At 55.5% G+C, this 9942-nt stretch overlaps 1 protein-coding gene across 1 annotated transcript; it reads right to left on the bottom strand.

Moving 5' to 3' along the window:
• Nucleotides 1-346: 346 nt before the first annotated feature.
• Nucleotides 347-6944, bottom strand: ATP6V0E2 (ATPase H+ transporting V0 subunit e2). The gene is made up of 4 exons (XM_021692911.1): nucleotides 6742-6944; nucleotides 5286-5333; nucleotides 2698-2812; nucleotides 347-2048 (listed from the first exon to the last, which is right to left on the bottom strand). Exons 1-3 carry the CDS (start codon nucleotides 6843-6845, stop codon nucleotides 2719-2721), a joined length of 246 nt encoding a protein of 81 aa, XP_021548586.1. The 5' UTR covers nucleotides 6846-6944; the 3' UTR covers nucleotides 347-2048; nucleotides 2698-2718.
• Nucleotides 6945-9942: the final 2998 nt, after the last annotated feature.

Raw genomic sequence — 9942 nt, 5'->3', positions numbered from 1 at the left:
AAAAAAAAAAAGAAATCATTCTAGAAATCAAATAGAGTCACGTCACTCCCTTTCATGGCTTTGCACTGCCCTTTGGATCGATGCAAGCTCCTCAGATGGTGTCCAGGCCCTTGATGGTCTGGTCCCTCATTTGTCCCAGTGCCTCCTCCATGTGCCTCCCCACCCCTAAACCTCTTAAACTTCCACCCATGAACTACACTCCCTGGCCCTGGAGGGCCAGTCCCTTCTGCTCATTCTGTTCTAGCCCCCTGCAGGAAGCTGGTCACTGACCAGGGGCCGGGGAGCAGGCAGACGGGCGCGCTCAGGTATTTAGGAATGACGCAGGCCACGCTCTGGAGATCTGGGGGACCTGCTTTATTGCTCAGCCTCAGGAGCCCTGCACTCTGTATCTGGGGTACAGACGAGTGGTGGTCAGAGTTCTGCTTGAACAATCCCATGTCTTCCTTCTGCCAGGACTGCTTCTGGGCAGAACCCGGGACGGCTGTACCTTCTCCTTCAGGTCTCAGGAGAATGTCATTTTCAGTGTCCACCATCCAGAGCTGCAGCTCCAAGCCTCCATCCCTGTGCCCCTCTCCTGTGCCCTCCAACCCACCCACTGAGCATGCGGGAATTGGGTGGACAGAGGTCCGGCAGCCAGCAAACTCAGCCTCAGCCAGGACTTGGCCACCACTCATGAGCCACTCGACATGGATCAGGTTTTCAGGACAACCCATCCTCAACATCCCCAGGAAAGGAGTCTGAAAGGGGGGTGAGGTGGAATGTCAAAGGGAGGCCCAAATCAAGAGCTCTGAAAGACAGGCCAAGCCCAGAACCAAGAAATCTACGTGGGAAGTATCGCAATTGACCACTGTTCCAAAGAAATGCCCACTAAATGGAATGTGATTCACATAAATACACTCAATAAATATTCAAGATTGGTGTCTTCCCCCAGGGAGGCAATGTGGTGGGGGTGGGAGGACCGGGGGGGAGGTGCACGAGGGCTCAGCCTCAACTCCCCTGGGAGGAGGGCACGGGCGGGGGTCCCGGGTTCCCTCTGGTCTGGTGCCTGCACATTCTGCCTTCCAGGCCTCATCAGGCCAGGCGCCCCTCTACCCTCACCGTCCGAGCGCAGAGCCCAGGCCACTCCAGGGCAGACAGGTCTGGGGCTGGCCTCAGGGGCCAGGATAGGCCCAGAGAGCCACAGTGGCACCCAAACCTCACCCACACCTGTCTCTCTTCATCCTAACTCCAGGCGACCTAGCTGCTGCTACTGGGTCAGGGGAGGGGACTCTGAAATCCACCCCACTGCTGTCAAATGAGGGAATCCAGGCCTGGGGCCGTGCTCAAGATGAGCCTCCAGGCAGCAGGGAGCCCACCCACAGAGGAGGGACCAAGACAGGGGAGGAAGGTGGAACAGCATATTCTAAGGAGATACAGCTTTCTGAGCAAGCCCATTTAAGTGACTATAAAGAATCCTAAACATACTGGCTTCAATCCCGACCCAAATCACTATGTTGCTTTTTGTGTGAATGTTTTTCCATTACTTCGACTTTTTCAGACATTTCACATCTATATGTGTCCGAAAATTAAAGAATCCCAGGAAAGGCCTTTGTGACACCCCGATCGGGTCTCTCCATCTCACGCGGAGGCAGGGATGCTTCCCAGGGCCGCACAGGACAGTGAGAGAGCTGGTGGGAACCAGCGGACTCCCCATCCGGGGCTTTCTCCCTGGTCCAGCCCGCCCCAGGCTTTGGGCATCCCGGGCTGGACACCCCTTCTGCCCAGGACAGGCTGCCTCATTTGTAAAAGGCAAGTCCCACCCGTGTCAGCTCCTGGCCGGGGTCTACCTGGGAGAGGCAGGGGCAGTTTGAGGGCTGGTATCTTCTGTTCCAGCCTGACTCAGCTGCAGGCTTCCTGAGGCCCAGACTGGATGGAGAAGGCAGGAGCTGCTAGAACCAGGCAGATCCTGGGGGAGGAAGCCATGGAGGGACCCAGATAGAGCTGTGAGGGTGGGGACAAAGGGGTCATCAGGGACAGGGCGGCCAAAGTCATCCAGAGAGCTGGGGCACCTGAAAAACACATCACATGAAGGGGTCACCTCCTTGCTGTGGAGACCCCCTCTCACCACCCCTTCTCACACCCTCCCTGGAGAACTTCCTTGTCCCTGTCTCTGCCCTGGCCTCTCAGCTCACTTCAGCTGTCCCTCTGTCCGATTGGTGTCTCACGGCCCTGTGCCCCAGTGCTCCCTCCCTCAGAAGAGATTCTGCATCCCCGGCCACCGCCTCTGCAGCCCTGCAAACCCGCCGCTGTGGCTCGGCCCGACCTGCTTCCCCTGAGGACCCTGCTCTTCCCTCAATCCCTGCTGCCGTGCATGGCACCAGGCAGGAAGAAGATTAGGTGCTCTGCATCTTTTTCTTTTTTCCTTTTTTTGCCAAATAAACGCGTGCCTGAATCTAAACATGAACTCTTGGGGTGCCTGGGTGGCTCATCAGTTAAGCATCTGCCTTCCCAGAGTCCTGGGATCGAGTCCCACCTCGGGTTCCCTGCTTCTTCTTCTCCCTCTGCCTCTTCCCCACCCCCTGGCCCCCCAGCTTGTGCTCTCTCTCAAATAAAAAATAGAAAAAAATAAAATAAACATGAACTCTCATGACTGCCCTGCCTGGTCTCTTGCTGCACAGCAGTCCCCTTTCCCACCCGCAGGGCCTGGGCCCTCAGTACCTGGGGCCGAAGTGCCAGTGGTCACTCCCACAGGAAGCGCACGTACCAGATGGTCTCGTTCTTCAGCTGCGGCCCGAAAAGGGGGTTCAGCTGAGCCAGGATAGTGATGAGCCAGCTGCCAGGGACAGCACAGTGAGGGTGAGCCAGGTCACAGGAAGAACCCCACCCTCCGCACCCCGCACGCTGCCTCTGGTCACATGGCCAACCCAGCAGGTGGAGGGTCCGTGTGTGGGAGCGAAGGGCCCCTAGCCAGCACACGAGCTTGGCCTGGGAGCTTGTGGGTTCGGGCTTAGGTTTGGTTTGATGTTTTGTCGACTGATAAGACCCGAGTTGGGGCTGGGCTCTGGGATGAGAGAAGTAAGGCGGCTTCCAGAGGTATGCTGAAAGTGACTCCTGGCTGTGCCCTAGTATATCTCTGGTCTAGGCCTCCCCCAGCCTGCACCTGGGAGCAGACAGGACAGGTCCGACGGGAAGCATGTCAGAATCACCTACGTTTAGGAGCAAGAGGAAGGAACCACCTCCTGTGGAAGGCTGACGACCAGAGAGCCCCACTCTGAGGCCTGCTGAGGACAGGACAGGAGCTGGTCAGGCCCGTGAGCTTTCCAGGGACCGTCGGCGGGCTGCACATCCGGGGGTGGGGGGTCGGGCCCCACTGGCATGACTCTGTGTGCCCACGGTTGCAGGCCCCTGAAGACTCTAGAGGGGCACAGCTTCACATGCCTCACACAGGCCCCAGCGGTGCTCTATCTGGTGTCCTATCAGGAAGGCTCTAGCTGTTTCCCCTGAGTGCCCCCACGGAAGCTGTCAGAAACCACAGCCTGCTTATCATCTGCATGACCCCTGAGCTGATGTTTTGTAAACATGATTTCTAGGCCTAGCATTCTCTTAAGCTGCCCCACCTTGCCGCCTGTGTGCACCTGCTCTGCAGCCAGCCTCCCTTTCCCAGAGGTCCATACGGTGTTTGTAATTACGCACAGCCTGAGCGTATGCCTGTTCCCAGCCACCACCCGTTCTGTCCCGGTCTCTGAGCCAGCAGACCCCGGCCCCTCCGCGGCCCTCTCTGGGACCGATGAGGACATTCTCAAGCCCCGAAGGACCAAGAAACAGCATAACAGGCCTTAGAGACGCTCTGTCTGGGGAGAATTCTGAAAAACTATACACACCCATATATGTAAGCGGACATCTAAGAGTCACCATTATTTTTAACAAGTTTTATTTTTTTGTTGTTAATAGGAGGTAGTAACATTAGATAAAGTGAAAGGAGAGAACTGGCTAACAGGAATAAATAGTTGGTGATCCAATTAGATAAAACAGGTTTTAACTACAAAACGTACCCCAAATCTGAAAGCCCTCACGTAAAAAATTTTTGTTAAGTGCGGGCCTTATGCTATGTATTTTGAAAAATTTGGCAGACTTGAGAAATAATCCAGTCACTGTTATTTCTCAATTTATTATTCCAGTTACTTTTAAAACAACCCGTTACCTTTTAAAGAATCAGTAGTTCATCACGTCGTTACCTGTCCTATTTTTTTTTTTTTTAATTTTCCTGGATCATCAGTCTTCTTTTTTTTTTTTTTTTAAGATTTTTATTTATTTATTTGACAGAGAGAGACAGCGAGAGAGGGAACACAAGCAGGGGGAGCGGGAGAGGGAGAAGCAGGCTTCCCGCGGAGCAGGGAGCCCGATGCGGGGCTCGATCCCAGGACCCTGGGATCACGACCTGAGCTAAGGGCAGACGCCTAACGACTGAGCCACCCAGGCACCCCTTACCTGTCCTATTTTGACTGTTCTGAATTCAGAACACCCCAACTGTGCCAAGCCTACCCCATAAAAAGAGTGTATGAGACCCAGGATGATGGGAAGCCATAGAGGCTTCCAGAGGCTTGACTGATCACCGGAGAGCCTTCCCTAAAAACCAGAACTTGGACTTATTCCCTGGTTTGGCAGGTAGGATGATTTAAACATGGAGCAAGGTGACATGAAAGGACTCGGGGTGGAAGGAGGGGTGTCTTTTTTCATAACAGGGGAGGTGTTATGGTGAATGCCAGTTTTAGGAAGGGAACATCCGGACATTCGGGACCTGGACGCTGACTCCCTCACCCTGCCCAGGTCCTTGGCTCCCTTGCAACTCTTCGATATCCCCAGGGCCCCCTTCCCGAGTTTGAAGACTCCTGCCCATCTGGTGGTTCAAAACCGGCTACATCACAGATACCCAGGGGCGTGTATTCAAAATATGAACTCCTAAGTGCAGACTTGAAAACTGTGATTGAGTGGGCCTAGGGCGTGGCCCTGAAAGCTGTGTTTTACAGTCTCTCCAGGAGAGCCTGATGCCCGGACTGAGCTGGCTCACTGCATTCACTTCACTGCAGCCTATGGACGGGACAAAGCCTGTTCAGGTGGCACATTTGGAAGCAGACCCCAAAGTCCATGATTTCCAGCCCATGGCTTTCTCTGACGTCTCAAACTGCCTTCTCTCCTAGGCTTTAGAGACTCAGCCTTTCAAAAGTGGAATCTGTCACCACCAGGACAGAGGGGAGAGCAGGGCTGGGGAGAAAAGGGAAGATTTTGAGCCTGAGAGCAGTACTTACAAGAGGTAACAGCAGACCGCGGTGGCTACCAGCATGGTGATGATCACTCTGCAATGGAAGAGGCTGTCAGATCAGGATGGGTGGAACCAGCACCCTCCGAAGGCCTGGCCAGGGCCAGAGCTAAAGAGCTCCTGGTGTCGGCCCCTTTCCTGCTGGCCTTCCTGATGCCGCCTGAACACAGGAGGCTGAGTTCTATTCAGGGTGAGAATTGTAAGATGGAAGATAAAAACTCTAAGGGTCACCTTAGGGGAAGCCCACCTTGTCCACATCCAAGTTGTGTTACGAACTCCCTTCATCTCCCTTCTCCACACCCACGCTTTCCCCATCTTAATGCAGCACCACCACCACCCCCAGCTGCATCTGCAGCAACCCACCATGGAGTGGTGTCTGGAATGCAAACTTCATTGGGCAAGGGGACGGAAAACAGAAGCTGGCAAGAGGCAAGGAGACCGTGAGCCATTTCGAAGGCAGCGTGAGTGGTTATAAAGGGAGCAAGGACTAGCTACCTGTGTCCACCCGAAGAGGACTAGAGACAGAAGCTTAAGATGCAGCAGGAGAGGCTTCAGTTAGACAGAACTCACCAGGGTTTGCAGGAGAGGTGAGACACTAAAATGGTTCACAAAGTGATGCCGTGGGACCCCGGCCCTGCAGATCTTGAAGAACAGAGACCGCGCCCATACATCCAAGCAGCCTCCAGCCAAAGCTAAACCTAATCCAAACCAGGCCCCAGAGGCCCTGGTCTAAAGCACCTGAAAGTCAGTGCCAGAAAAATTACACTTGATCCATTCTTTGAACATTACTAAGCCTCCTGGTCTAGTCCCGTGCTGGGCACTGGGGTCTACAGTGGTGAAGGAGATAATCTTCCACCTAGAGGAACTTGTAATCAAGAGGAGAGAGCACTTCGTAAGAGGATAATATGATGCAGACACTGCTAAATAGTGCAAAAGATACAAAAATCTCCTAGGGGCCCTTCAAAAAACAGTAACACCGGCTAAAAATTATTCAATACATAATACGTGCCATGCGCTGTAAGGGTCTTACAAGCATAATCTCGGGTAACCCTCACAGCAGCCTTAAAAGGCAGGTATCAGCCTCATCCACATTTTACCTATGAAGAAAGTGAGGCTTGAAGGGGTAACATTCGCTCAAGGTCACTGCTGGTGAGGGGTGGACAAACCGCATCAGGCGCGGGTCATGGCCTCTAGCTTCACTGGCTGGAGGGGGGAGGGGGGAGGGCCCCTTGACTGCCTCCGGTGTCGGGCGGCTCGCCACCTTTCCAAAGCACCACCGGCTCTGCCCTTTGGCTCCGACCGCCTGCCTGTTCCGAGCTGAACGCGGCCGGTGCAGACACGCAGGAGTGCGGCGCCGGGCGCGCCTCGGCCCAGTGCTCACTGCACCGCCCGCCGCCGCCCGGGGAGGGGTCCGCAGGGAGGCCGGGCCCGCCCGCCATCCTTACCCGCGGTTGGGTCCTTTCGGCACGAACCAGGGCCCGGCGATGCCGATGAGGCCCCAGAACGTGGTGAAGATGATGACCGGGAGGGCGAAGGAATGAGCCGTCATGGCCGGGAGCGGGATGCCAGGCTGGGGCGCAGGGCCGAACTGCAGACGCTCGGGCGCGCGGGGTCCCCGCCGGGCAGTGGGCGCCGAGCATGCGCAGCAGGACCGGGCGGCCCAGGGGAGCGCGCACAGTCGCCCCCGCGCAGGCGCGAGCGCGTCACTGCGGCGGGGGCGGGCTTGCCGAGCGGCCCGATTTAGTTAGCTTCGATCAGCTTTTGATAAGCTTTGACCTGCGGGACTTACAGGACAGAGGCATGTGCCGAAATAAACTGTGCTTTATTCAGGTAGCAAAAGGTTGAGAATCAAACATGGTTTTTTAAACCTCATTTGCACCTCTTTGAAACCAGAAGAGGAGAGGACATCCCCTTGCCAATCACCCTGAGTATCCTTGGCTGACAGACACCTGCACGAGGCAATTGGCCAACCTTCACACCATCTTGCCAAATACTTAGCACCCTAGGAACTCCACGTGGCCTTGGGGGAAAAGCAAAGGTCTAGAGTAGGTTACTGAGATGTCTGGCGAGGACAGGGGGCCGAGGTCGTTCCCTCCCGCCTGGTCTCTATGGCTACTGGAATCAAACCATCGGTTATAATGCCGGTTAAAAGTCAGAACGTCAGACCCTGTGGGCAGCAGTTATGGGGTGTGGGTAGGATGGGGGGGAGTGCCAGGATCAGAACGTGGAGACGCTATGAAGATTACAGGAAGGAAGGGAGAGTGGAGGCGTAGCTAGGACTCTGGCCAAAGGCTTGCTCCTTCTATTCCCCGTGCCCTTCAGCTTTTGTCCTTGTGAGGCAAAAATAGGACGGCTCACCAACCAGGGTATCTCCAGGCCCTGGATTTGAAGCGCAGCGAGTGTCTTGAAACAAAACAAAGAGCTCGGGTTGGGTAACAGTCTCCGGTAAGGGTGCTCACCACGTGTCAGCCCTGGGTCCTGCACAAAAGGGTGGGTAGTCATCTTTGCCATTAGCTAGCATGCCTGCGCCCCACGAGAAATGTGGATAGTGCAAACCTCTATGATAAACAGCATTTTCAGTCACCCCCTCCAAGGGGCCCAGCCTTCCCAAAAGCTGGCATTGGAGGCTTCCTCAGAACATGGATGTGGAGGCTGGGTGCTTCCCTACCTGGCCTCCACCTCCACGCGGAGAGCAGCACAGGGAATTGTGTGTGTGAAACTCACACACAACACTGCTTGAGGAACTGGCCTCATGCTCTGAGGATTCTTAAAGAATGGGAGAGGCCACGGGGAGGAGGCTTGCCAGAAATTCACCTCAATTTGGAATCTAGGAATAGGGTGGGGCTGACAGTCCCCACTTTGAGGGGTCTTTCTCTCTTCCATCTCACCAATTCACACCCACAACACCTAGCCTCAGGCAGACTCCTGAACTCCCATAGAACCCTCTATGAATGGGGGAGGGAGGCCCGGGCTCCCATCTCCACAGTATGGCCAGAGCTGTAGCTGCAAGGGCCCACGGTATACCTCAGACCCTAGACCATGGGGCTGGGAGAGAGACATTTCCACAGGCTGAATAAAAGGCAGAGAGTGAGAGTGAATTCCTGGCCCACAGCTAAAGAAAACAGGAAGGCGATGGCATTAAGGCTAAGTGCTAAGGGTGGGTGGTGGGAAGGGAGAGTCAGAAACATCAGGAACCAGGGGGGACACTGGAGGAGAACAGACTGCTGGCTAAGGGCCAGACAACTTGTACTTGCAGCACAGGGCAGGGCCCCCAAGTGTGAGGCCGGGACGCACCACTTCCTGCCTGTCTAAAAGGCAGGGGGCAAACGATCCGTGGTTAGGAAGGCAGGACCTAGGCCCCACATCATCCCCACCAGATAAGCAGCCTAGGAACCTGCCAAAATGAAACTGCCCTGGAGGAGAAAGTGCTTTACTTCTGGGAGGCCGGAGAGATGGGGTGGGGGTCCTCAAGTTTGAGTGGGCCCACAAAGCTCTGGAGGATCCTGCGGACAATGGCCCATCCCTGAGCCCCGATCCTGCGGATCTGATCGGGCAGGTATGGGGGAGCACATTTAACAAGCACCCCTAGTGATTCCCAGGCTGGGTCCCAGAGCAACTTCGAGAAGAGTGGCACACTTTGGGAGCACCTCTTCCCATAGTAAGGACGTCGGTAGCAAGGGACAAGGACAAGGGCTGAAGGCAGCTAAGCCCACTCTGTGCCGCCCGAGGTCTGTTTTCAGGGAGCCGGAGACGCTGTCCATCCTGTGGCAGACCAGGAGCCAGCAGGCACTTGAATTCTCTGCTGCCATGTCATGGGGAGGGAAACTGAGGCACAGAAAAGAGGAAGGGATTAATTCTGGTTGAACCTCTGCCTGCAGCAGAGCTGGGCTGGATCACAAGCCTCCCCAGGGCAAGCTTGCACGTGTCCACTCCTCAGGAAGCCAGGCTCACGTCCAACACTGGAGCAGGTCACACAGAAGGGCTGCCACCGGTGAGAAGCAGCAGGCTCCCTCCCGGAAAGCCTTTCCTCCATGGTCCTGGGGCTATAGGAGGATGACCTCGAGTGCTTTGTGCAGAGGGTTTTGCTTGCCTCCTCCTAAGGGAGGCCCTGGGAGGAGGTAGAGAAATTCTCTGCTGTGAGTCTTCCGTCTGGAGTTGAGGCTTCCCTGCGTCTGCCATGGAGCCAGGCCAGTTGTCCCCCGAGCCTGGTCACCCTCTGCCCCTCCTCTGGTACCTGCTCTGTGCCCCTGCGGCCCCCCAACCATCCGCGGGGGCTGGGATGCTCCTTTAAGCCCCTCCTGCCAACAGTCTCTCCCACTTCAGAGAAGTCCTCTTGCTCCCAGAACATGGGGTGAAATCTTTGCTGATAGGATCATTTCCTGAAGCACCTTAAAGATGAATTTGAGATCGGAACCTTTCGGCCTATTTCAGCGCTGTGAGGTCACCGCTGCTTAGAGAGGGGCCTTGGTGAACAGGCTTGTGCTCCTGATTACCCTGCCTCTCTGGGAGGTGGGCTTAACTATCTTGTCACTGCCCCCTTCTGGTGTTTAGAGAGTCCCCCCAAACGAAGATTCTAGGGTAGCCTAGATTCTGCAGAGAGCCTGTCACCATGATTCCAAGGGGCAGGGCAGCAGGGGATCTCCAAG

Source organism: Neomonachus schauinslandi, chromosome 12, assembly GCF_002201575.2.
Source record: "Neomonachus schauinslandi chromosome 12, ASM220157v2, whole genome shotgun sequence".
NCBI classification, from domain to species: Eukaryota; Metazoa; Chordata; class Mammalia; order Carnivora; family Phocidae; genus Neomonachus; species Neomonachus schauinslandi.
Note: the sequence above shows the minus strand (reverse complement) of the source record. Positions and strands in the feature narration are given on the sequence as shown.